At 45.6% G+C, this 27,194-nt stretch overlaps 8 protein-coding genes across 8 annotated transcripts; 4 read left to right on the top strand and 4 right to left on the bottom strand.

Moving 5' to 3' along the window:
* Window positions 1-7,992: 7,992 nt before the first annotated feature.
* Window positions 7,993-10,004, top strand: F4817DRAFT_359453 (MFS general substrate transporter; the record flags this gene model as incomplete). Its single annotated transcript, XM_049306160.1, has 3 exons — window positions 7,993-7,996; window positions 8,085-8,672; window positions 8,734-10,004. The coding sequence occupies 3 exons, from the start codon at window positions 7,993-7,995 to the stop codon at window positions 10,002-10,004; spliced, it is 1,863 nt and encodes a 620-aa protein (XP_049158165.1).
* Window positions 10,005-10,582: 578 nt separating this feature from the next.
* Window positions 10,583-11,446, bottom strand: F4817DRAFT_147766 (uncharacterized protein). Its single transcript, XM_049297941.1, has 3 exons — window positions 11,184-11,446; window positions 10,925-11,102; window positions 10,583-10,853 (listed from the first exon to the last, which is right to left on the bottom strand). The coding sequence occupies exons 1-3, from the start codon at window positions 11,196-11,198 to the stop codon at window positions 10,639-10,641; spliced, it is 408 nt and encodes a 135-aa protein (XP_049158164.1). The 5' UTR covers window positions 11,199-11,446; the 3' UTR covers window positions 10,583-10,638.
* Window positions 11,447-12,557: 1,111 nt separating this feature from the next.
* On the top strand, window positions 12,558-15,449 carry F4817DRAFT_147794 (putative GMC oxidoreductase). Its single transcript, XM_049297942.1, has 4 exons — window positions 12,558-13,482; window positions 13,532-14,132; window positions 14,180-14,796; window positions 14,844-15,449. The coding sequence occupies exons 1-4, from the start codon at window positions 13,158-13,160 to the stop codon at window positions 15,047-15,049; spliced, it is 1,749 nt and encodes a 582-aa protein (XP_049158163.1). The 5' UTR covers window positions 12,558-13,157; the 3' UTR covers window positions 15,050-15,449.
* Window positions 15,450-16,557: 1,108 nt separating this feature from the next.
* On the bottom strand, window positions 16,558-16,922 carry F4817DRAFT_316923 (uncharacterized protein; the record flags this gene model as incomplete). The annotated part of the gene is made up of 2 exons (XM_049300741.1): window positions 16,558-16,628; window positions 16,688-16,922. 2 exons carry the CDS (start codon window positions 16,920-16,922, stop codon window positions 16,558-16,560), a joined length of 306 nt encoding a protein of 101 aa, XP_049158162.1.
* A 1,020-nt stretch (window positions 16,923-17,942) lies between these two features.
* F4817DRAFT_147731 (carbohydrate phosphatase) lies at window positions 17,943-19,404 on the top strand. Its single transcript, XM_049297940.1, has 2 exons — window positions 17,943-18,995; window positions 19,174-19,404. Exons 1-2 carry the CDS (start codon window positions 18,092-18,094, stop codon window positions 19,359-19,361), a joined length of 1,092 nt encoding a protein of 363 aa, XP_049158161.1. The 5' UTR covers window positions 17,943-18,091; the 3' UTR covers window positions 19,362-19,404.
* Window positions 19,405-20,172: 768 nt separating this feature from the next.
* On the bottom strand, window positions 20,173-22,820 carry F4817DRAFT_340803 (uncharacterized protein). Its single transcript, XM_049303683.1, has 4 exons — window positions 21,938-22,820; window positions 21,501-21,882; window positions 21,141-21,430; window positions 20,173-21,074 (listed from the first exon to the last, which is right to left on the bottom strand). Exons 1-4 carry the CDS (start codon window positions 22,229-22,231, stop codon window positions 20,418-20,420), a joined length of 1,623 nt encoding a protein of 540 aa, XP_049158160.1. The 5' UTR covers window positions 22,232-22,820; the 3' UTR covers window positions 20,173-20,417.
* A 468-nt stretch (window positions 22,821-23,288) lies between these two features.
* On the top strand, window positions 23,289-24,674 carry F4817DRAFT_147674 (uncharacterized protein). Its single transcript, XM_049297939.1, has 3 exons — window positions 23,289-23,680; window positions 23,754-24,189; window positions 24,251-24,674. The coding sequence occupies exons 1-3, from the start codon at window positions 23,372-23,374 to the stop codon at window positions 24,346-24,348; spliced, it is 843 nt and encodes a 280-aa protein (XP_049158159.1). The 5' UTR covers window positions 23,289-23,371; the 3' UTR covers window positions 24,349-24,674.
* A 137-nt stretch (window positions 24,675-24,811) lies between these two features.
* On the bottom strand, window positions 24,812-25,744 carry F4817DRAFT_147658 (uncharacterized protein). The gene has a single exon (XM_049297938.1). It carries the CDS (start codon window positions 25,516-25,518, stop codon window positions 25,000-25,002), a length of 519 nt encoding a protein of 172 aa, XP_049158158.1. The 5' UTR covers window positions 25,519-25,744; the 3' UTR covers window positions 24,812-24,999.
* Between the last annotated feature and the right edge of the window lie 1,450 nt (window positions 25,745-27,194).

Raw genomic sequence — 27,194 nt, 5'->3', positions numbered from 1 at the left:
CGCGACGGTCTAGCCGCCAAGCGGTGAACCTGTCGAAATGGCGACCAAAAGGGAGAGGCTAGATGTTGAATGCAATTGAGAAAACGGAGGACTTGCGATTATAAAGAATACGGTGGTGAAAAGTGAGGGTATCTCGGAAAGGCCATGAAGGATCGTAACGTCGTAAAAGGTGCTGTCGCTATTACAAATTAGATTATTATTATTACCATCGCGTTGATAGGGATGGGGGTGGATGAAGAAGGACAGGTATCAAAAGTATGGGATAGAAAGTTGGAAGATAGGAAGAGAAGAAAAAATCTGCCAAGTTCCAAGAGTCATCTAAGACGAACAGGGGGCAGATCATGACGAAAATAACGTACCGCAGACAGAAGAGAAAAGAAGGTAAAAGTCAAACAGCGCAATGCCCGAATTCCATGCGGACAGATGAAGCAGCAAACAACAACAGCAGAAAACACTTTTGTGTATTCGGTATTCGACGGATCGTAAATCAATTGCTCGAATGCAAAGATAAAAGGCTAGGTATCCAGGGTATTTTATTACGTATGTAGGTAATGTAGGTAATGTAGGATATCATCAAAAAAGAGGAGTCGGACAAAGTGGCGGTCATGAAATTTCATGAAGTCTTTGTGCAAGTCCTTTTTCTTTCAAATTTGGCACTAACTCCTGCCAATGTTTACTTATGAATTGTTGATGCAGAGCTGCTAATCGACCCAGTTTGACAGGTCACAACTTTGTGAAATAGTTGCATTACGCTAAAGATACACTAGCCAATGAGATTCAGAGGCTCATAGAGAAAGGTCTGAGCGCAGCGTAATTGTTTCTTTTATAGGCATAGCGCAAGTTCACAACAGGTATAACTCTATATTTTCTAATTAAGCGTCCCCCCGCACATGCACAACTCGACATCTCTCTCATCCTTGTCTGCCTTTTGTGCTGCCGTGTAAGGCATTAAAATATTTATTTTCTGTTGCAATTCACTTCTCATATTCAACTCGTATGTATTTTTTCTAGAATTCGAAGTCGAAGTCGAAGTCGAGCATAAGTATATAATAAACTTAGGTACTTGGATATATCTTTTGCTACCTTGGCTGCGCTGTTGCGCAACAGTCAACCACCCACCTCTTGAAAATAAATCGACGTTGAAACGGCGCTCCGAAACATCGCTTCTAGATGCTGTCAATTGGCTCGCGTTGCACGATAACGGTCAACAAACGCGCCAGGTCAAATTTCAAGAGAGTCTCCACTCCCACCATCAATATAGTATGTGCTATAACAAATCACGGGCGGACAGGCGGATTGGCGGATTGGGCATCTCGCTTGCAAATGTACCCCTAAACCGACCATCACCGGGGAGCTCCCCCGCTTCCGTGTTTGCGGTTGTCTGTCACATTCGATGAATGACATTGTTTATTACTCTCACCGAGTCAAGTGCTATTATCACAATACGATCTTCTACTAAGAGCTAGGATGTTAATTGCTACAAGTTCTTAAATATCAAGTAGGTAAGTTGTCATTTATCAATACCCAAGCAGCCAGTAATTTCCAATATGTAATAAAGGTGGTTTCAATAGTATAAATATTTTCTGTATTGTACCATGGTAGTAAGTTGGTAGACAAGACAATCCTTTGACTGCTTACGGCTACAAGCTACGGCAGCTACAAGCTGGTTGCTAGGCAACACCTTGATAATTGGTAACTTTGCGCTGTTGTCGGTGCGGGGTCACCGAGTTGGCAAGTTGCCTCTCAGCCTCTCAGAGCGCACCATATCTACTAATTATCATCTCATTTATCTAGAACAAGTTATTTTCCCTTTAAAGGGGTTTCTTAAGGTTGTTTGCGTGATTTTATATGATTGCGATTAGAGTCTTACTGCATAATTGAAAAGTTCATATCTTCCACTGGGCCCGTGAATTGCGGCTGGTATCTAACGTGTCTTCCATAACGTTTCATTCTCGGGATCTTGCATCACAGGTGGACGCCATAGACCCCAAGTCGCAGCCTGCATAAAGGGACGGACCGCAATAGCCTTATCAGGCCAATCTGAGATCAAACATGTGAAACTCCAATAGGTACCTATCTAAGCTAGGTAGGTAGGTACATAAAGAAATCTTGGCTTTGGTAGTGAGCAGACCAAGTTGTGGGATTTATACCATCCTAACAAAACATTTAACTACCGTCCAAGCATTGTCTACTAGTAAAATTATTACCTATATATTAATAGTAAAACTCGAGTTCAGCAATAGCCTTGAACCAAAATTAACTAAGATACAAAATACCATAACTAGTTATTACTAAGACCATTCTTTTGTTAGTCCTATCATGATAAAGTAATACTCCCACCATCTTTAGCTATCCAAGTGCCCAAGGTGTTTGATACCAGGTAAATAAAATGCTCAGTATCGATACCTACCTCCTCATTCTTAATAAATTCCGGTAACGCTATATATTCTCTTTTAGACAAATTGAGCCAAAGCCCCTATACGAAATAGTGGTAAACTTTAAGAGTCACCTTGCGTCGAAGTATTAGCTAAGTGTTTCCTTAACATCAATAGAACTATTAGATCCCCAATTTCTTTCCAACACTTACAGGTCCATCTTTACAGGAGTTTACGAAATAAAGCTTAGTGAAAATCCAGCATATACTCTTACGTGGTTAACCTAACTTTAACAAGATATTAAGTAAGGGTATAGTTAAATAAGCGTGTTAGATTAGCATTGGTCCCATAGAAGCATCATGAGGCTCGCTACGACTACTTTAACATCATGTGAGGTATATTTACAATTTCCCATCGAGAAGACTGGGTATAGCCAGGTCAATGCTTCATTTTACAAACACCTCTCGGGATCCGGAGTACAAACATGACTACCTACACATTCTAATTGTCTTAAGATAATTATACGTAAATTAATTTCACGAATCCCTAGAAGAATGAGGATAGGCTCAAGAGGTCTACAGGGCAGACTCTTAAAACTACGTACGATTTGTCACTGGTCTCATCAAATATACTATCAGGAGATAATTGAGATATCGGGTACCTTCAGTCCTTAGAGTAACTGCTAGATTCTACATAATGAGGGGAATCCTCATTTATCCTTATAAGGAACATGGGTTAAAAGAGTTGCTGTCACACCTATATACCAGAAGTTAGGCCCTTGTCTCTCACTATATGCAGATTCGCGTTCTCCGATGCACTATTGCGCAATTGGCTATGTTTAACATTAAAAATAACTATGCTCTCGATGTTACTTGCAACCTTGATTCCCCTTAATCATTTCAGGTTATTTAATACCTAGGAAGGTGGCATTCGTCACCCGTTTGGATCTTGAATGCTCCTTTTAAGCTCAACCTTTATATAAAATAGTTTCAAACTGTGAGTTGGTGTGTTGTATATGCTATCTGGTGGACAAGGTCTTTGGTAGTGTTTTTGGAGCCTTTAAATTACTTTAAAAAGTATTAAATCAACATTATATTATTTATGTTAAAGCAGTCAACTGCTGAGGCAACGCTTGGAAGCTCAATTTTTGTCAGGATTCTAGATGAGAAATCTAGAACAAAGGATGCTTTCGGTAAGTATAGCCGTAGGCTCCTATACTTAGCTTAGAGTTCTTCGCGGAACAACAAAGTTGTTTCCTTGCTTCTTGCTCCACCTCATGACAATCTGGGCTCGAGGACACCAAAGGGTAAGGGTTTAAGACAAGCCTATAAGCAGGATTAGTATCTATTGCTAGTAAAGTTCGCTGGATTATAAAGAGGAAAAAGTTCATACAACTTTCAAGGCCCATCGGCTTATTGTTTAGAATATACGTGGTATCTAGCTTTGGAGCAACATCATCATCGCACCTACAACAGTCGTAGACTTTATCGGCTTATGACTTAAGGGTCTACCATTACTAACGCTTTAGTATAGAACACATCGGATCAGTGATAGGTAATAGTGTTGACCGTGACCAGCTCGTGGTCTAGATTTTTTTTCTCCTGGAGCTAACGCTAGTCAGGTAGTTACTAATATAATACGGCTTTGAATGGGTTATGCTTAAATTTCTTTGACGATTCAAGCTAATTGCCCCCTTAGCTAGAAGAATAAATCACCACCGCTGTAGTCAGTACGTTACGCAAGTTTCGGTGTTTCTCATTAATATACTAAGAAAGGGTCTTGTAGAAGTGACACAGATTAGCCTCCCGCAATTAGAGCAGAGTAGACAGGCGTATAGCGTATTAGCAATCCAATAGGTTGTACTTTGGGTATGGTGAATGACTATGCAAGTATGTGACTATTTATTACTTGCCTGAAATGACAGTTAAAATATAAGACTTTCAACTTCTAACTTGACTCCTATTATCTATAAGTCTTAAGACTAAGGCTAAAATTTACTTCTTATTAAAAGAGGTATGCGTACTAGACTGTCTTTTTGGACTACCTATTTCTCGACACGGGGCTACGCAAAATAGGGCAGGAAATCTCAAATGCCGCAAGAAAAACTCGACGAAAGGATTTTTGGCTTGCTATACAATAATATGAATCATCTCTGGCCGAATTCGCTCGATAATTATATAAGTCTTTCTCTAGTTCAAAACCTCGGATGTTCGGCATATGCTCCTTGCTGATTTAGTCATTTAGTTTGCTCATATTTTAGCAATTGTCAAAATTTTAGTTAGATCTTACTAGTAGACGACTGGAGATAGTGCGGGAACCGGCGCTAGGAGTTGAACGCAATTTCGAATATCCAATTCTAGTTTTAAACCCGACGCTAATAAGTCTCCGCAAGTATGTCGTATTAATTAGTTTATCACGCCTTTGTAACCGTATGTTGGTGGTCGAATGCGTGAGTGTTCTTCGAATTATCTAGATGGATGGCTGGTATACATCATCTGAACAGTAGGTGAGACTACTAAAATAGTACAAATCACCTCATAAGCAACCATCCCTTTTCTAACAGAAATCTCGTGATTATCTCAGCAAAAATTGGTTTGGTCTCGATGTAGTCACAGATCTCGGGTGGAGCCGCTGATAAAAGCTTTCTACATTTTACTGATTGCTTATTGACACACATTTGTTCGGGTCGATCTGGGCAACAGGGCTGAAGACTTGTAAATGCCAACTTAAGGTTCACGTTTTCGTTTGCATCATGCAGACAGACGGGTGTTTGTCAACATACATGCCACCTGTCGACGCTAGGAATGAACCATGTCTCTCAACCAATTGGGACAGCCGATCCGAGCTCAGAGCCATGCTGTTGGGACGATAAGGTGAGACGAATGATACAATGAGAATACATCAGAGCACCAGAGCGGAGTCGATTAGAGGGTTAAATCTATTGGGTGACTGAAGAGGCAAACCGAACTGCGGGTAGAGATTGGGGTTGACAGGATCGATGGATATCTCTTGGCAATGAAGACTGGTGGTATTACCTAGCCGTCACAGTTACGTGCGTAGATGAAGTTGTCATTGGTCGTAGACCCATTTGAATTTGGGTGTGATCAAATAAGTTGTAGATATCCAAAATGATATCTGTGATGATAGACGGATCTATGATCTACGCGAAGAGATGCGCCTGTGCCTTATGTATGATACGATCGACAGCATCGTTGATGGTATTGTGACGTTTACTATAGTAGGATCTGACTCTATGTAAGGCTCATTGGAGTGGGTTATATAAATCTATTGGCCATTGGCAAATTGGATATCATGTTTGGGGTAGTCAGGTTTAGAATCATGATGCGATATGCTTCGTTGCTTCTGCATACAGTTGCTTCTGTACCTAAGGTAAGGGGCAACGATGTCGCTTTTTAGATCCACGATCGCGTGCTTATGTACTTTGTAGGTAGGGTGTAATAATGTAATTCTTAAGGTTTGATTGGTTGATAGGTGCATTTGTATAGCCAGCTTATTTGCACGTAAATGAATTTATATGGCTTACGGGTGTTATACCTACTATAATAGGGCCGAGTGGGCCCGCAGGTTATCCTCCATCCTCCAAAGATCTACCCGGCTTATGTACCTACATTAGGTATCCAACTGCTCAGCTGCTTCACCTGGTTAGGGTGTCTTTTAGAGTCGATCGCGTGAACAAGAATGGCAAGGAAAACATGCAAAGAACGATTGCTTAATTTACCTGATCAAGAAAGTGTTCTGCTATACTTAACATTTGCGATAGAAATTCGTTTGTGGGTTGCGGATGAGTTCCGGCTGGCTGGTACTTGTAATGAGCGGGATGCCTCAACTGCCTTCGGTACCTAAAAAATCTTATATTTTGAGTCTGGGGAATTAATTTATTTCCGTTATCGGTACCTATCATGCCACACTTACCGTGTTAGGTACATACTGCATATACTGCGCTAAAAACCGAGGTTGGACGGCGCTGGAGTCGAACAACTGCGGAACATTATGTATGTACCTACCTAACATCCAGGATAAATCGATATGGGGTAGCCTATCGAGCATACTATGTATAGCAAGGCATTTCATCATTATGTACCTATCATATGACTATTCGCTTACCAACCTCGATCGGAAATCGCTGAATCGAAATCTCGCGCTCAGGTAAAATGACCACGCGACCTCGCCCGTAGAAATTACTCTAGGGGGTAGGATGCTATAAAAGTCCCACAAGTCTCGAAGTTGGAACCCGGAGACGGCTACTCAAAATGTCATAGCTTAGATCTTAAAATTCGGTGCTAGCCGTTAGTCGTAAAGAGGTACATAGCTTACGATAGGTAGGTACGCGTAATAACTCAATTCTGACAATATGTAGCTTATCAGTTCTTCTCGTATGTACCTTTGTGGCTGATTCATGGAGTGTGGCAAAAGGAATGCCGTGATACCGATTCGAGAGTTAGACAAGATTTGGAATTTTCCCGAAAACAAGATCACGCTTATGCAAGCCTCATCGGCTGGGCAAAAGCTTGATGAATCAATGAAAAGAACCCGTTCAGCTTGGCTTGAAAGCTTGATCGAAGCTGATTGCCTTTTTGCCGTCTTTGGCAAAAAATAGCGTATCCATGGCATACATAGTATCAATAGTATCAATAGTATCAATAGCATCGAATGCTTCGGTTCAGCTTCCATGCAGTGTTTCCCCCAATGCAGCCACTAATCTCATCCATGCAGTCTTATCCCTGCCAAGCCCGCCCAATTGAAGCTTTGGACCCTTTGCCAACCCGCGCATCTCACGCATACCGTATTGATTATCTTGTTAATATGCGCCAGGCGATTGGGCGTTAGGTATTACACAGCTGCACAGCTACACCATACAGCACACAGTAGGACTGCGATACAACGTAACAGCCCCTAGCAAAAGTCCCAAGGGCTGGTTGCAGACAAATCACCTTCCCGTTCCGGCAGAGAGATTCCCAGAATTACGAGCATGTTCCCCCAGCCGTGCTCGACGGATGTAACTCGGTGATATACGCTAGCTCGCTAGACCCAATCTGATTTCTTTCACCACTCGGCCGGCCTCGAGAGGCTTTTTTGGAGACTGTCCTTGTCAAAGACAAAAGATACCGGGACAGGGGTAGCCCAAACAAACCCCATCGCTAGACCCGCATGGGTGGCACGAAGATAACGACTCTGTCTGCTCTTACTGGCTGCCGCTCCATGCTCGAGACCAAGACAGGTAGAGATACGGAAAGTCCGACGATATGGTCTGGTCCGTCGCTAGTAAAAGTAGCTCCAAGAACCTGTAAGATCCTCTCTCTCGTCTTTCGCCCCCTCGAGCCTCGCCGCACGCCGAGAACCATCTATAGCATGGTTATTGCTTTTGCTTGATACGAGGCTCACCTGGAGACCCGATACTTGGTAGTATTTATCCGTGTCAAACCCCATGCATACCTAGCACGCATCTAGTACGCACGTACATAGCTCCCGATATTGCGGGCCATCCTGGGCCTTTTTAGCATAAATCCCACCGTCCCCTCCGATTTCTTGCTTTCTCTGTTTTCTAGTATCGCATCCATCTGCGTAACTGCGAACCGTCTAGAGACAGGGATTAGCGATGGGTATGTTGAACACCAAGAGACGTGACGACGATGACGATGTCGACGTCGACGTCGTTTAGCTATTTGAACGCCTGCTGACATGCCTTAGGTAACGCAGTAGACCGTGCCTGGGGCACTAGCTCGCCTATCGACGAGGAGAAGATGTCCAAGACGCCTCCGGGTGATTCTCACAACGCGTACCTTGACCCCTCTATAATGGAGGCGGATTACGAGGGCAAGCCGACAGAGGAGGAGATGAGGACTCTGCGCCGAGTTCCCGGCAGCCTACCTGTTGTCGCCTATTTAATCTGCGTAGTGGAGTTCTGCGAAAGAGCTTCTTACTATGGTATTCAGCCCCTGATTAGCAACTATGTTAATCGACCTCTACCGGCAAATGGAAACGGATACGGAGCTCCTCCGGAGGGGACCCAGCAGACGGCCGGCGCTCTAGGGCTCGGAACCGTCACGGCAAATGCTGTTACTCAGTCCTTTAGCATGTTGGCGTACGCGCTACCTATGCTTTTCGGCTGGCTCGCCGACGTGAAGACTGGACGTTTCACCCTTATCTGCTGGGGTGTCGTCGTATTCGGTGTTGCTCACGTCTTGATGGTTGCCGCAGGTGCCAAAGACCTTTTAGCAGCCGGCACGGCTAAGGTTCCCTACTTCCTCTCCGTGTATATCCTAGCGATTGGTGCTGGTAAGTCTCTTTCATGGCGCATTTTTATGGAATGGTTAAGACTAACAGGCTTTTTTCTAAGCTATGTTCAAGCCCAACGTTTCTCCCCTTCTACTAGATCAAATGACCACGACCGTCCCTAAGGTCATGACGCTAGACTCTGGCGAGCGTGTGATCCAAGATCCCGAGTCCACTACCGAACGAGTTATGCTTTGGTTTTACCTTCTGATCAACATCGGTGGTTTCATGGGAGTTGCCACATCATATTCGGAGAAGTACGTGGGATGGTGGCTTGCATTCCTCATCCCTCTTCTGCTCTACCTTCCCCTCCCGATCCTTCTCTGGTTCCTCTACAAGCGATTGATCCTTCATCCTCCGGGCGGAAGCGATCTTGGCAACGTTTTCCGAGTCCTTGGCATCTGCCTCCGCCGTGGTGGGTTTAGGAAGCTTGGTCGCTCCGGTTTCTGGGACCTGGCTAAGCCTTCGCGCCTCGAAGCTGCAGGCCTCGACCACTACAAGGTCGACTGGAACGATGAATTTGTTGACGACGTGCGACGAACATTCCAGGCTACCGGTATCTTCTGCTTTTTCCCGATCCAGTATATTAACGATAACGGTCTCGGTGCCGCTGCTAGCTTCCTGTCAACCATGCTGACAACCAACGGTGTTCCTAACGACGTTATTAACAACTTTAACTCGCTTAGTATCATTGCTATGGCGCCGGTTTTGAACTACGGCCTGTATCCTCTTCTTCGGAGGTTAAATATTCATTATGGCCCCGTTGCCCGTATTACCACCGGTCTTGCCATGTCATCGGTGGGTGGTGCTGGTTATGCTATCTTGAACTACTACGCGTACCAGCAGTCTCCCTGCGGAGAGTACGGTTCTAGCGACTGTTCCATCGGTACTGGTGTGGCCCCTATCAGCATCTGGTGGATGGCCATCCCATTTGCCATTGGTGGTATTTCGGAGCTATTCGTCAATGTGCCCGCCTACGGTATCGCATATTCGCGTGCTCCTGTTAACATGCGTGGTCTGGTATCTGCTCTGAATTTGTTTAACACGGCCGTGGCCTACGCTATCGGCTTAGCCTGCTCTTCCGTCATTACCGATCCGTACTTGACGTGGGATTTCGGCGGCCCGGCCATCGCCGGTGGTGTCCTCACCATCGTCTTCTATTTTACTTTCCGACACATCGACAAGGAAGAGTATGTCCTCAGCCAGAACAGGGATTACCACCTTAATCTTGAGGGTACCACTAGCGTTGTCGGCGAGAACGAGCTGAACAAATCCGTTAACCGCCCCGCGCCCATTGCCGACAATGAGGAGATGATGATCTCGCAAAAGCAATAAGCATTTCTGTTTTGCTTGGGTGTTTCTCTATTAACGTGCATGTTGTATGTGTATCACGAGTTATTGGTGTCGATGTCTGGCCGGCGGGTGCCGTTAAAAAGGGAAGCATAATGGCTGGCTACTACGCCTTTGGCGTCTGTAACAACTTCTAGCTTTGCTCTTAGATGAGAGTATAGTTACAGGCGGCTATGATGTTAAAATATAATATACTGTTGATACCACATTTCTGTTGAGAATTTTCTACTACTGGTGAATATTTCTACATGGCTAAAGGCCAAAGAACACAACTGAAGACGATATGTTGAAGTATATCCTTGACCTTGGCCTGGTGCGGCTGCATTGCAACGATATACTTATGATCCGATATTTTCTAGTTTATTCAGCTCCTCGCCGTCTCCCGATTGAGCAAACTACAATTATGGAACACTTCCGGCAGATTTCGTATGCTTCCTCGAATATAATTCCTAATACACAACTCGCAATTATGGAGGTTATGGTACAGAGCATGTGCCATCATATTTGAACAAGCAAAATGCTGACATGCTTGAATATATACAGAGCACTTATAACCCTTCACACAACTCAGCATTGGACCAAAGCGGGCCCTGCTCCCATCAACTTGGACGGCGCGCACTTAGGTGCACTCCACGAAGTTATTACCGCTTGCTCCGGTGTGCGTAATAGCGCCTTGGTAGTCGCCACCCTCATTGAAAACGACACGGTCCGCACCGGGGCTGCCTCCATCATAAGGGTCGAAGCTGCTTAGGATAGGGAATTCGTAGTAAGGGGCCTGCCCGGGGAAGTCAAAACCCTCGCGGTTATTGTACTGGTGAGGATAGTCGTTCGAACCTGTGATATGGGAATAGGCTGTTAGGTATATAAGACGAATATAATAATTAGGAAATAAGTATCTAACGTACCAACAGTCTGGCCGGACTGGTGTAAAGAATATCCCTGCTTTACGGCTTCGTCGATATCTTCCTGCCAGTAGCAAACCTTGCCGCACGTAGCTACGCAAGTCTGATCTTGTCTTATGGCAACCTTCTCTACTGCGAGGGCCGATACGTTTACGATGGCCAGGAAAATGGCAGGGAGGATCTAATAGAGAATGTACATAAGCGATCCTGCCTAATACGATGCATGAGGGATTCAGACAGCAGCTCATTGCCGTGGACATACCTTAGAGCCAAACATGACGGGCGGCAATAGAGTACAACTTGATCGGTCGAGAGACGGAGATGATAACAGCTTTGACCTGCAGAACCAAGAGCAAGTGCTAGTGACATGTCGATGGTAGCATCTTGCCTACTACTTATAACGGAGACCAAGCGGTACACACGAGCTCAGGTCAGCGTGCGAATGTCTAATCCAAGACCTTTGACGAGAGAAATGGGCCAAACCATTGGACAAGAAAGCCCATCTGAGATCTTCATGCGACAATTCGGTATTACTAGCCCTGCGCGACATCGAACAAGACCGTTCAGCATGGATGGGAAACGGGTTGCGTACCTTAGCGTAGATCCGAACGCATCGTGACAGGGGATGTATACCTGCCTTCCCCTTTCGGACCCCATACGCCTGATACGAACGTAGATAGATATATGCTATACCTATCTCCTTCGTAATACCGTTAGCAGGACCGAGCGAGCCCGTTTCCTCAGCTGGATCTCTACGAAAGCCCCCCGTCCGGGATGAGAGACATGGTATATATGAAAGGGGAAGCCGGGGACCGCAGGTGGTCGCGTTGGGTGCAGCACGACAACGGGTTTGGCAGTGTGATTGGGCGGATAGCTCAGCTCAGCTCACCAGGCGGCAGATCGACAATGCTGCATGGGGCATCACCTGCCTATCACCGCAAGATCTACCGCCCTGGCTTCGTTAGTGAGCCGTTGCAATCGTATCACCGCGAACTAATACATAGTGCAACTTGGCGTGCGACCTGTCTAGGTTAGCTATCTACATATACCGGACACTACAGGCTTCGACCTCGGACTGACGAGGGTTGCAATCGCTACGTTTCGCATCTGCGGGCACCAGCACCGAATATCTGGGCATCTTTAGGCGCGGACCACTTCGTCAAAGCAAGGACCAATGCTATCGACATGACTTATTCCCGGAGTCAAATAAGCAATAGCGCGATCCGGCTCTTTTTCTCTCTTCTTCTTTTTTTATTATTTTTTTTTATTTCTTTTTTACTATTTTCCTCTCAATACCTTACCCGGCGATACGTGGTAGATGTTAAAGAACTTCGTGACTAAAGTTATGTCAGACGATTTCCAAGAATGAGAGTTGTTATTACCTAGCCCTTGTGCTAAGTCGGCTACTCTCAAATTGGAGAGGACCGCGTATGAAGCACGATGGTTGTTTCAGAGTCGTACGAACCAAGAACTTCATGTCATATCTTGACTCTTACTATTATAAAAGTTAAGAAATGTAAATATTCCCTCTTTCTATCATGCTAAATTTGAAATGGGCGATCAGTCCGTAATTCCTTAACCAGCTAGGTTAGTCCAGCCTTTGGATGTTGTTGGGGTGTAAGTTGGGACATACGAATACAAAGACTCCTAGTGTGATTATAAGATGATGAAGGAAGTTTAGCGGAGTTATTCACTGTCAGCAATCGATTGGGAAAGCCGTGTAGCCATGGCTGTAGCTTACGGGAAAGCGTAAGCTATTATGACTTGAATCCCTCTACGTACAAAATCCCAACGGCTTCAAAGAGTGGTAATCGACCCAGACTTAAATGCTAGAGTCCATGGAGAATAGTTGCATTCTAGCTTTTCAGCCCTATACAGCGTTCCATCTACCGATTCACTGAAAAGCAAGGAGAATGTTACGCAATAAATAGCTTCCCCGCAATCCTATCAAGACAAGCCCGGATCACCCCCCTAGACTAGACGATCCAAGGCGGCGAATGATATGCGATGGTGCTGAAAACACCTGGGAATTCAGCTCTATCACGCCCTGGAACAGTAATCAGATGCGACGATTCGGCCCGTGGCAATATTTCTTGTCAGCCAGCATGGCTCCAAAGAATCCTCACATCCGATGCGGTGTGTTATTTCATAAGTTTAACATCCGCATTCTAGAGAGTCTAACCTAGCGTGGTCTTCTCATAGATAGATCTTATCTTATGAGAGTTTTCCATCGACAATGAAACTAGCTATTCCTCTAATATTCATCGCTCTTGGTGCCAAGGCAAAATGCGAAACCTTTGACTACGTGATCGCCGGCGCTGGTACGTGCGGACTTGTGCTAGCAAATCGATTATCAGAAGACCCGAATATCAAAGTCGCAGTTGTCGAACCGGGTGATGATGTTCGCAACAACCCCAATGTCACAGACGTTGGCGCGTTCCTCCGCGCCTTAAATACCGAGATCGATTGGCAATATGCTACGACGCCACAGCCGGGAGCTCATAATAAATCAATCCCTTTCCATGCTGGCAAGGCCATTGGAGGGACTAGTACAATCAATGGTAGGTCTAATACAGTCTGATCTCTTAGTCGAACCCGCTAATAGTCTAGGTATGACTTACATCCGAGGCGACAAGGCTCAGTTTGACGCATGGAAATCTCTCGGGAACGACGGTTGGAATTGGGACACATTATATCCTTATTTCAAACAGGTCGAACAGTTCTCTCCTCCCACTACAGCCCAGCAGGCCGCTGGCGCCACTTTCAATGCAGAATATCACGGTAAGGACGGATTGGTGAAAACGGGGTTTCCATTTAGACTCCTTAACGGATCCTTCTACGAACTCGCTCAACAGGCTTGGGAGAGTTTGGGTTACCCCCTCAACCTAGACGTCAATGGTGGTGAAACACGCGGGTTTGATGTTTGGCCACAGACATTAGACAGAAACGCAAACATTCGAGAAGACGCCGCTCGAGCGTTCTACTATCCTATTGAACAGAGACCTAACCTCAAGATCATTAAGGGGACAGTGACGAAATTGACTTGGGGGAATTCATTAACAGACGACAACGCGCTCTTAGCAGATGGTGTTGAATATCTGGATCCTACCGGCCAAACGGTCGTTATAAGCGCAGCGAAAGAAGTCATACTGTCCGCCGGGTCTTTAAGAAGCCCTCTAATCCTTGAACGCTCAGGTGTTGGAAATCCGAGGTAGGCTGAAGCGTTAGCCAGCCATATACACATATTGACATAGCTAGTATCCTTAAAGAGCACGGCATAGAAACGAAGATCAACCTCCCCGGAGTGGGTGAGCATTTGCAGGACCAGCCCAACGTGGCCCTCGAGTACACCTCAAATATCAATCTAACAGGAACTATACCATACGCAACATTTGCCACAGCCCAAGACCTATTCGGCAAACAGACATCTGCAGTGGCAGAGGCGACATATGCCAAGCTATCCGAATGGGCTCGAAAGGTCTCAGATATTAATAACAGAGCTATTGATGCTCACCAATTAGAAAAGATATTCCGCATACAGCACAATCTAATCTTCAAAGACAATGTTACAATTGCTGAAACCCTAACCTCGGCTTCCGGCAATATCCTCCTATCAGCATTTTGGCCTTTGCTGCCTTTCTCTCGAGGTAGTGTCCACCTCAAGTCAATCGAGGCCAGCGATCCCGCAATTGACCCGGAGTACTTCTTAATCGATTTCGATCTCGCAATCCAAACCGAGCTTGGGCGGCTCTCGCAAGATCTCTGGCATACAGACCCGATCAGCGATGTTGTAGTTGGTAATCTAGTCCCTGGCGACGAAGCACTGCCTCGCAATGCTACTGATGCTCAATGGGCGGCTTTCATTGCAAGCACTGGTAAGAATGTCACATTCCAGTGGTGCCAAACTGACCGCACTTAATAGTAACTCCTAATCACCATCCTATCGGGTCGGCCTCGATGATGTCCCGCGAGCTCGGAGGGGTCGTTGACCCTAAGTTCAAGGTATACGGGACATCTAATGTTCGTGTGGTCGACGCGTCCGTGCTACCAATGCAGATTAGCGGTCATTTAACTGCCACACTTTACGCCATATCCGAGAGGGCAGCTGAATTTATTAAAAGTCCATAGTATGCCCAATAATTACAAGAACATCTGTATCTGGATACTAGAAAACCATACAGTCAGCCCTGGGTAATGTCTGGCCCCTAATTGAAATGGTAATGTGGCGTTCTAAATGCCCCTTAATTTCTCCAGGTTCTTTAGCCGGCATAAATCTAGGGGTCTAAATGCATGGTTCTCAACTGGCTCGAACGCGGTGAAGTCTTAGACAACAGTTACCCGAGGCTTCGGGCGCTCCCTTCAGAAGCCACCTTGATACCTATGATGATTGGATAGATATCTTATTTTGGGATACGGCCTTTTCTAAATTCACTTGCAGCTTTATCCTGTCCCTGACTACAGACAGCGATCGCATGCCTTCTAAGAGAACAAGAAATAATATACCCGAACCGGTCGAGATTTAACAAGATGGAAGAACACAATCTCATACAGGCATATCGGCCTATCTCAACAACATCGACAGCTAGTATTTGGACAGAGAGAACACTAGCTATGATAGTTGCCGCGCTGGTTAGCGTAGTCCGTCCTTGCCAAGATTGGCCTCTACCTTGGTAGCCTCACGCGCTTCCAACTAATACCATCGTGTCGTTCTACTCCGAAGTTATGAGAGCAGCGATGATTCTGGTACTGGGTGAATGTACGCCACCTTTCAATTCATGTTCGCTTATAAAAATAGCTAAAACAGGCACTCTTCTTAACTACCTAACCTACCTAGGTGTTTATCTCTAGGCCGTTAGTTAGGCTCAAGAATACCAGTCTCGGATCATAAAATGTAAAATTGGCTGAGCTAAACATATACATAAGCTCTATGGTATCGCCCCTGTACTCCCTGATTTGCAAGTTGCCGTACTTCCAAATTCAACATCATTTGCTCCCCAGCCTTATGCACATCCCAAAACACCGTACCCAAGCACCCAATATGCATCGTAAACTCATAAATGCTCAAAGTAATAAAATGCAAAAATGTTCTTCTTTGAAAAAGACATATGGCAACTGCTCCTCCCAATTCATAAACTGCATAGTCCTGTACCAAAATTGAATTTAGCACCGCGTCATCGCTGGTTAAGGGGTCCCGATAGAAGAGATACCCCCTTTCCACGAAGGTGTGTATGTTTTAATACCGGGTGAATGGATTTACACTTTGATGTGAGCTGATATGTAGCAGCGGTATATATTCGTATGAAACGATTATCCGACATTCGGTTTCGTAAAAGAAGTCCAAATAGGACGCCGAGAAGGACTTGCTCGTTTCTGAGCTATATAATTGATAATAAGGGGCGAAATTTTGAATCGGGCATTTGAATTCATTTCGAGGTTGTTTGGTCAGCCAAGGCCAAGTACTCTCAGACATAAACCCGGAGAAGACGGTCCCGAGCCCTCCCGGGTATAAGATTATAACGGTGACTCCATAGTGACCCACAGTAAGCGGTGGCGGAATTGCCTGCTAGGACTTTGTTCGGAATTCCGTGATCACACGATGCTCGCGAGGGTGTGGCGTTTATACCTCGAGGCGCATCTCACGTGTGGACAACTTGGTTTCGGTCGACCTTTTCCCCCATCTTCGGCACCGGCAGCGGTAGCGAGTCCCCTAGACAGCACTGTTCCTATCTTGCCTCTGCTCTCTCCTCATAAGAATGATTCCAGCACCGATGAAGAGCACCGCTAGAATGCACACCGCTGGGACTAGAGCAGCGGCATAAGTCCTTTGTAGTTCAGGCGAGACGCCGTTCCACGCTTTTGCCCATTCGGGGAGAGGAATCGACCCGCCCTGCACTAACCAGACGATGACAAATATGGCAAACAGAGCAAGGGCAAATACCGCCTGGATGAAACCGAGGAGCGAACGTCGAAAGGATGAAGGTTGTTGTCTTAAGTTGGCCATCTTCGTCTTCTCCGACCTTGATGGAGGAAGACTTTGTCACATATTATACTCTCGAAGCGAGAGAAGGGCGGATACAAGCAAGCGAGATAAATGAAACAACCGAAATCAAACGAAAGAAATCGTATGTAGGGCTGAGCGGGGGGCTTGGGGGTCTTGGATAAGATCGAGTACATATGCACAAGTTGGCCGGAGCCCGAAGGCTGGCCGAGAAGCTGAGCGGTGGGTAGCTTCGGGATGTTCGGACACTACGTGTTTGTCTTACTACGTAGGGCGGTTTTCTTGTAAGTGTGATTGGTTGGTCTAACTTATAGGTGGTGTAGGACTCTGTACCATTTCCATATATAGTACAAAGCCGTCGTTAGGATCATACGGATCCGGGCTTAGGCATGCAACCTATTAGAATTAAAATTCGGTTTACCCGGTATTTGTCATCCCTGTGATAATTATTGCCGCTATTAAACATTCCGACGGATATCTTGAAGCAACGCGACCGAGATCATCGAAAATACGCCTTACCTTTTTTTATCCAACCGTTTTTAAACTACGGGTACCTTAGAAAGTTAACTACCTCTTGGTGATTTATATAGAACTGTAGCACGTACCTAAAAGGATCTTGAGAATAATATTGATCAAAGACGAGAATGTAAGCTCGGCCGGTGATTGTACCCGGGCCCGCCCACTTAACAAACCGGCAAAGCACTTCATTGATTTCAGCCTCAATTTTGCGATATTAGTGTTTGATCTTCTATATGTCATTTTCTTCTTTCGCAAGCTCTTTTTCACTATTAGTAAAACTCTTAACCTTTTTCTTAAAAGCCCCAAATAATTATACAATAATAAGACTCGAAGTCAAGGTACACTTACATCATTGTTCAGGTGATGAGCGAATTAAATGTATTATTATGATGCCAGCTTATGTAGCCACATGATGTAAAACTAGATCTACATTAATCCGTAGATTTGTGGAGCGAGATCCATTCGATTCCCGCTCGGCTGGCGGAGCACACACAATCCCGAATCAGATCCTAGCTGTAAACATATTTCCGTGGACTGGACTGGACCTACATCATCATCACATGTATTACCTATATTTATATTTTAGATGTAATTGATCGGCATTAAGGAGAGTCCCTATCATAATTCTTATTACCCCTGAAAGAAAATTCAAAATGGATAGCCCGTATTCTAAAGAGTTGAGAGTTGCAATTGCGGCGATCCAATCAGCAGCTAAACTCAGCCAGGCTGTGATCTCAGTTGAAGACAAAGGAGTCATCGAGAAAGATGACCTAAGCCCTGTCACGGTAGCCGACTTCGCCATTCAAGCATTATTGACCGCTACTATTCACCATGCTTTCCCTAACGATAAATTCGTCGGGGAGGAGTCGGCAGCAGATTTGCGGGCCAACCCCGTTTTGTTAGACCGGGTGTGGAGTTTACTTCGAAGACTTGAAGACGACCAAGCAAAGTCTCTTTGTAAGCTACCAGAGACCCCCGACCAAATGTGCGAGATGATCGATTGGTGCGGTTTTGGCGAACCTGGCGGCCCGCAAGCCGGTCGAGTCTGGGTTTTTGATCCGATCGATGGCACAAAAACGTTTGTCCGACGCGAAGCATACGCGATAAACGTCGCGTTATTACAAGGAAGCAGCCAGGTCCTCAGCGTCGTCGGTTGTCCTACCATTTCTGCCAATGCTGTGGCTCCCATCACAAATACTTCCGTAGACCCAACGGGGCGGGGATGCATCGTATTCGCCGTGAAAGGTCATGGCACCTACACTCGCGCGTTGATAGCGTCGTCGCCCGACGAAGCCCAAGTTCGTAGAATCGAGCCGCACGCTGAAGCCGAATCATCTCAGGCTTTGCGGCCGGTATCTTGCTATAACATGCTGGACTCGGGGGTAGACGACGTCCATCAACTGATTATGGACAGGCTGAATATTAAAAACAGAGGCTGCGACTTGCTCGCATGGGTTCTTCGATGGGTAACTCTTGGTATCGGGCTCGCAAATATGACAGTCTGGGTTTACAAGCAGCGAAGTCGGACGGGGAAGATATGGGATCACGCAGGAGCCAGTACGTACCTAATCTAACATCAAAGGTTCCCCCTTTTCCCCTTTCTTCACCTATCCTTGGAATCAACATTCAACATTCCTCCGCCTGGCCGTTTAAAAGGTCGTATCAATCCCGAGGCATATCCAGTCCCCCAAAATTCACAACCGAAGAAGCGATCACTAACTCCAGCTGCCTAAAGTGCTCCTATTTGAAGAGGTTGGTGGTAAGATTACAGATATTAATGGGAAACCTATTGATCTCGGGGTGGGAAGGAAGATGAGCGCGAATTTTGGCTTCGTTGCTGCTCCTAAGGCGCTTCATGCCACGGTTCTCGAAACTGTACAACAGGTTCTACGTGAGCAGGGGAAAGGGCACTTACTTGAATAAGCTGCACTTACTTGGAGAAGCTAATTATAAGCATGAGCCGTGGCCGTCGAGTTTATATATCCTCGAGGCGTCCAACGATAAAAGTCTAACTCAGGCTTAAGGTTATAAATTCGCTCTTCGAAGAGATACTCGGCTCATCTACAGGGCATAGTGCTCTCACAAACCTGACGCAATGAGAACGCTGCTCTTCTCTATCCATATTTGCTCTGTAATTATAGTTGAGACATAAGAGCAGACACCCAAACTTCATAACAATAAGCTACATAAAAACCAGTATTCACTAATATCGCTCATTCAACTCACCGGTCCGGATATTTGAGTGTCCTTCGAAGCCACCAGCTCGTACTATCGCATTCTACCCTGTCGACTCCAAGAACTAGCGGTAGGTATAGAGATTTCTACAAGGTACTTAGGAAGTCTTAAAGCTAAGATAAAGCATCTCGACGAAAAATAGAACATACATATTAACCGATGCTTTTATAGTAAACAGCCTACATTAAGTAAACGTATCCAGCATAATAGGTGCCAACTAAGATAAACGCAAGCTGAGCATGAATTTCCAAACTCTTTCAACACACATGACATATAATGGACTCGGTATTACTTCGATCTAACTAAAGGGATAGTATTTAACATTTCTATGCCACGTATGCTCTGAGAATTCTAGCCGAAAGAAAGTTTGATTGAATAAACTTGACTTAATTCTAGAAAGGCTATGAATGTACGTCGAGTAAAATGAACGAGAGAATCCCTAGGAAAATAAAGTCGATTGCTAAAGCCATTTATGATACACGTAGGTCATGATAAAGGATAAATATCCAAATTGGTGTATTAAGTACATAATAAAATTAACCTAATACATGAGAATCATACAGTTTTAAAGCATTATATTACAGGGTAGATTAAAGCACTAGGTTATCCTATAATGTAACTTCGGATACTTTCTAAATAGTCTAACTTTGGAGAGTCGTAAATCACCCGTAAATACTCCAAGACTAACCAGGAACTGGTACCGGTTACCCATCCTAAAAATGGCGCGGGAATACATAGCAGGCTCTAATCGTAAAGATCGTCATGAGGTTGCTCCTCTTCGACGAAAGCCTCGTCGTTGGCAATATCTAACGCCGGTATTTCATTTTCTGGCACTGGAACAGGGAGTGGAGCCGGCGGAGGGAAAACACCTACAGGGTGCTTAATTGGCGGATCAGGGAAGTCATGCGGAGCATGAAATTCTGGAGGGACTTCAAAATGATGGTCGTCTTCGTCAGCAGGCCCGTCAAGAAGGTCCTCGTCAGCAGGCCCGTCAGCATTAGGATCATCTACTGCGCCAAAAACTACTGGTAGCGGGAATGGTGGTACTTCTTCCATCTGTTCTACCAGTAGTGGTGGTGCTTCAGCTGCATCGTATATCATGAGCTGTAAGAAGGCTCTGACAGAGGCGTCCGTCTCTCGGGTTACTCCAGGGTAAAACGCCTCATTCCTCATCTCGACGTTCTTTTCGACTAGCGGGAGTACATGCCGTAGGTTAATCATTAGATTAGGGTCGCTGCTCATCCAGTACGCGATTAGATTTTTTAGATCCAGGTCGATCGTCGTATTCATTCCATATAATAAGGTTGCGTACGTCCAAATTCCATTCTGTAGTGATGGCAGAGCCATAGATTGAGCGAGAAGATCATGGGTGTAGTCGTTCATGGCTAAGACGAAGAGTGTCTAAAAATAAAAAAAGGTTAGCATATCGCCTTCTATTATTAAGAGTTCCCAAGGGTATTCGCTTACTTGTCCCATCCCGAACAGATTTGTCTTTGGGCCCCGAGCATCCTCGATCATGTGTGCTTGCGAGAAACCGGCGAGTTTAAGAGGGGCCACGAGGTTATGTTCCGGGAAACTGTCTGGGGTGCCAAATATCAGGTTCCTGCTCTCGATACGCCCATGAACTAAGCCTCTTGGACCGGCATCACCCGGTGGAATGGTTTCTAGTCTTGGTTCTGGAATTTCTCCCCTATATCTGGCGTCACGATCCTCCCGTGAAGGCCTCCCGTATGCCATTCCTATACATGACCTCAACACTTTGGGGGTTAATTAGCATTCGAGAATTAAAATACTAGGATTAAAAAAAAAAGGAAACAGGTGACATACTACAGAGGGCTATAGACCAGAGGACTCGGTTCGGGACGGGAATATGGTGATATGAAATTCTATGTAACAGTCTGTCCAGATTGCCATTCTCGAGGTACTCCGATATCATATAGGGGTAGTCGTCTAGCGCCGTCAAGTTCAATTCCTTAACGAGCCTTCTGGTAGTCATTCTACGATCTTCCCTTCCCCTTCTCAGCCGAGAAGGGATGTGAGGATCCCTGATTACTTCCCTGGCTCTTACGCTGACCTGTCGAAACAGTCGACTAAGCTCATCAGCTGCATTCTCGGCAGAGCCACCGGCTTCTGCATCCCCTGCATTTGGATGAGGCGGATATTCACAGGTGACTAATGGGTGTATGATGTGCTCTGCGGGGTGCAATGACTACTTTGTTGTTAGCATAGCGAACTTTACATTCGAAATAATATAGACCTCGGACCTGGATCGTTTCGATCTCGTTCCTTAGCGTGTCCTCGGAGTCGTCGGTGAGGGCTCGCTTTATGACTAGCCTACGATACCGAGTCTTAGTTATATGACCTTCCTTGACTCCTAAGCGAACAACTACAGCCCCTACACTGAAGCTTTCGAGTCCCTCATATTTCCATTTCGACACCACGTTATTAAAGTTCAGCTTTAATTCGTTCAAATTCCTATGAACTTCGGTAGCCCCAAAAAGATGATGTCTTTGCCCGGGCGGGAGAGCAGGGACGATTGCATATTGCGGTTCTGCCATTCTTCAAGCAAGCGTTACGGTGTAAGTCGAAGGGTTGAGTAGGGTAGCCAGATCGTAGCTCAGAGCTCGAGATAAAATACATGGGACGTTGCTAGATGGTCAATGAAACAATGCGCGCTTATGGTAGATATACGAATCCATAGGAAAAAGGATAGAATTGATACTTTCTCGCTTCTTAAGATAAAGCAGGACGTTTACGGTCAATTCGCACAAAGAATTAATAACCAAGCCACGAGCCTCTGTTAATACCGTTGTCCTAAACGTAAAAGAGAACTATCTTTTATCTGTTTTCGTCCGTAGAGGGCCATTCTGGTATGAAGACTCTTAGAGCTATATATACTTTTCTCGCGCTGTCGTTGACGCCTCGCTATTTAACCGACCTTGTGATGGTGTCCGTGTTCTAGAGGAGCAGCGGAATTTCTTTGTACATATAAGGTACCTTATATTATAATAACTAATTGTGTTGAAACCGACGCCCATGAGCCGTGTTGTGTTAAAGTAGGTGGTTATAAGAAGCGTTTTAATGAGTTTATGGGAACTATCTTGTCGAATTGGTATAGTTAGTTTATCAAATCGTGTAAAGCCTTTGGGAATACATAAATTATAGGTGATACATAAGGATCATTCTAAGCTAGAGATGTACCTAGCCAGTAGACGTTTTTCATTACTGCAGTGGCTTGAATGCTGTACGTTAGGTACCTAAGCATGTACCTACATGTAGGTACCTACGGGAAGCTGCGATGCTACCCTCTAGCTTTGACCAATTGGAGGGCGGTATGGTGGACCAACCACCCGACTTTTCTCCCGGCCAACCAAGCACCTGCAAGAGGAACCGCGACAATATTCGCGACAATATTCTTTCTTAGCTGCAACTCGTGCTCACATGCAGATCACAGATCAAATTATTACCACATACTCTCGTTCAGGAACGCTCATCAATTATTGTTTAGGTACCTACCTTGCCATTCATTGATTTTATCTTAATTTATCTACGTCCCGTACTCCAATTGCTTAGCCGTAATCTACAATTTACAATCTACAATCCACGCTTGCAGCAGAACCAAAACATTCCTTGATCAGCATCAGTTACAGCGCATATACCTGTCGCGTATCCAAACATATACCTGCCTGACCGCGAATATGGCAGAGGAATTTGCTGACGATGTCGTCGAGGAGCAGCAAGGCAGCAACCCGGGTGCCGATATCGAAATGGCCGAGGGTGACGAGGCTGAGGGAACTGTTGCCAGAAACGATAGCGGAGACCTACCCTTCGCAGAGGGCGCTGATATCGAACCGCGTACTAGTTTCATAAGTTATCTTACTAGTCCTGTCGTGACTCTGGTTGTCGGCAACGGCGAAACGGAGACTATCCTTGCTGCTCACCAGGCCCTCCTCACTCAAAGCCCCTTCTTCTCCGATGCCTGCGCGGCCTTCACTGACGATGGAAGCGTACGTCCCTCTAATACCATCCTGCTAGCTATTATTACTCCGTATCTTACCATGTTCTAATACCTTTCCGTAGCCGCGACAAATAGAGCTCGCGACCGAGGAGCTAGACGCCGTCGGCTGTTTCCTAGAATTCCTCTACACCGGCGACTACTTCCCTAGGAAGCTTCCTGGTCAGCGACTACTAGAACAAGACCCGTCTATCCCCACCGTCGACGAGACCGGTGAGCAGCTCTTGAAGCATGCGCGCGTGTATACCCTGGCCGAGAAGTTCGGGATGGACAAGCTGAAGAGCCTCGCGAGCAGCAAGATTCACTGCGTAAACTCGACAGCTAAAGGAGAGATCACATATGCCCGTTACATTTACCAATACACCAACAAGGAAGATACGACGGTCCGCGCTCCCGTGGCCAACTTCTGGGCCACCCGCAGCCACACGCTACGTGCGGAGGCAGAGGATGAATTCCGCTCGCTATGCTTGGAATTTCCTCAGTTCGGTTACGATGTGCTTAGTAAGTTTCCGAGTTGCTTAGATACCTGTACGAGGGAGATCGTGACCCTAACGCATTTTAGCTCGCGTGTTGGACGAGAAGCTCAAGCGAGAGCGGAACGAGAAGCTGCATCCGGGAACAGGGAGCGCACGCAAGCGAGCCCGCCACAGCAACGTATAGTCGTGCTCTTATCTCTAATTGTAGCTATTCGACCTTTTATTTCAGTTGAGACGGCACTAGAGTCGCGCGAATACTCTAGACTGCGTGGTCGAAGCAACTTGCCCGCCTCCTTATACTATCGTATTAGTTTGAAGGGAGGCTTAAAGCTGGGGCCTTTCAGCATGTTTGCTTTCAGTAGACCCTGCGCAAGATTATGGTGCTTACAGACTCGATGGGAAAAGGATGGGATTCTGTATAATAATAAAATATATTATAAACGTCACAAGAACTCTTAACGGTCCCTGATTTGTAAGGAATGTAGCGTAGACTTTCCCTTAAACACCACGATGCAGTTTTATACTAGACGAGGTGAACATGGAGTGTTAAGTTTTCAGCCGAAGCAAGGGCGATGCTAACTATCAGTATTAATCTCATACCATCAAGCTAGTATACTACATTACATATTAGGCTACGAATGCTAAGGCAAACCCCCCCTTATGACTAGTCATAACCCTAGTAAGTTAAACCGAGACGTTGTAAATCCCAAGTGTAGTACGTTGGAATCCAACTATGATGGAGCTATATATATGGGTACGTGGCGCTCCCATTATTTCCACCTTTTCATTACATCCAAAAAAAAAAAATTTTCCTCCAACTCCATCCATTATTAATCTATAGCTGCAGGGCACCGAACGCCGTTGCGGAGAAGAGCAGGGCTACGATTGCACAACCTAGGGTGCTCACGGTAGTGTATTCGGGTCGGAGGCCAGCAGCGGCGCCGGGAGATTCCGTCGAGCTCGGATCGCTGTCGCCGTCGCCGCCGCTCTGGGTCGGCTTCGAGCCGCCGCTATGCGTGACGACGATGCTAGCGCTGGCCGAGGTAGGCAGAGGCGCGCCCGTATCGGTGGCCGTAGCTGTGGTGTTCTGGTTGCAGAAGATATTCCCAGGAGCGGCACCCTTGTCGCGTATACACTCGCTAAGGTCGCCAACGGTCTGGCCCGCGGCGAGGCAGTAGAGCCCGCATCCGTCATAGTAAGAGACTACGTCGGCAGCACCACAGCACGCGCCCATGATGTCGGTGTTGTTGCCCGTCGCGGGTACCGCGCACGCCGCGTCCTGCACTGGGATGACGTAGAGTAGCGCGCCGCAACCCGAGGAGGACGGCGTCGAGGTAGGTGCGGATGAAGTCATTTTCGGTATTCGGGGTTGGAATGATTTCTGGAGCGGCGGTGCGAGTATATAATAGACTGCTTTCGAGTAGTGAATGGTATCGTTATGTATGTATGTAATGTCGAGGTTACAAGTTGGAGGGAATCCTAAGAAATGTCGGGTGCATTCAGCTTTCGGGCTGAGAAAAGTTTTAAATACGGGCTTGTGAGACCGCTTTGACAAGGTCTCGGCCGCGAGTGGGCTGAGCTGATTCGAACCAACGCGACGTTTCGTTTCTCCATCTCGTATCCGGTGCTTGGAAAAAAAACAAAGGCTTGCTAGGTAGCTTGGCTCGACAACTATTAGTTAAAACGATGAAGACGATTGGACCACACGGCAATCGATGTCCGTGCACGAATCATCGAGCAGACCAAACGCATATACTTCGTACATAATAATGCGTTATAATAAGATTGTCCCCAAAATAGCAATTAGACATCGTATTTCCATCAGTCTTATTACATAGTATCTGTCTTTGCCAATTCTACTAGTTCTGCTAGCTGTAGGATTTCTTTACATAGCCTCTCCAACGCTACAGTAGCAGCGCTGTTTGGGTTATATGTATGTATGTTGTCATCCTCGCCATCCTCGTTATCCTTTAGGGGGTAGATGGGAAACCGGTTTTTGGAGGCGTGTTCCATCGACGGTCGCAAGAATAGTGTACCTACCTAATGTAAGAGAACGAGCTATCAATGATCAAGAATCCTTCGGAGGATTACGAAGTGATACATAAGCCACCATCTGCATCTCGAACATCCCCCGAGGGTTACAGCAGATGGAAGTTGCCCCTGAAATATATGTTATAACAATAAACATATGTACATATGTAGGTACCTCAGGTACGGTGCACATGTTGTAGGCAGCGTGGCGTGGTGTCGTACAGAGAATAGTTCAGCTGAAAGTTTTGGTGGTAAAAAGTGCGGGAATCATGCGGTCTTTTCAGCGTTGTTATGGTGGACGGTTAGGACATTTGTGCCAAAATCGAAAAAGTCGGTGGCACTATGTCTAATACGGTAATAGTAACGCTAGGAGTACAGTATAGACTCGATTATTTGCCCTGTATACACAATTTACAAGGTAACACATACCCCTTTGGAATCTAATAGTACAATAACTTTACGAATATTTATCCAGATTCTTTTTAAAAGACATTAATATTTTAATTAATAAATAACAAAAATTATGGTCCAGGTTGCATGCGATTTGACCTAATATTGGTAAAGATATTAAAAAGGCTATAAACGTAACTATACAGGCCATTTTTCCAAAGGTTTAAAAAATGAGCATTCTAAAATCTAGATTAGGCCAATCAGATTAAAGATTCCATTGTCAATTACCTTATACACAACAACAACATATTTAAATAACTTTACAGAAACAACAATTTAGACGTTACAATTGGTATCATTTTATAGCCTTAATTGATGCGAAAACAATAATTCAAGTTGCATTTGAATTGGCCTTTTGGCTGTTGTGTTATAGTAGAATCAAATAGCGCTTGTCTGGATAGCGTTTGTCTGGAGAGGCAAGCACGTGATACCCTTTAAAAGCACCTCGATAAAGTCATTCCAAACAGACTTCAGATACTTTAATAGCAATATAATACTCAATACATATCGCATAAACATGCAGTTTGGTCCATTATTTTCGCATCAATT

The sequence above is a fragment of the Daldinia loculata genome, assembly GCF_022478755.1.
Source record: "Daldinia loculata strain CBS 113971 unplaced genomic scaffold F4817scaffold_31, whole genome shotgun sequence".
Classification (NCBI taxonomy): Eukaryota; Fungi; Ascomycota; class Sordariomycetes; order Xylariales; family Hypoxylaceae; genus Daldinia; species Daldinia loculata.
Note: the sequence above shows the minus strand (reverse complement) of the source record. Positions and strands in the feature narration are given on the sequence as shown.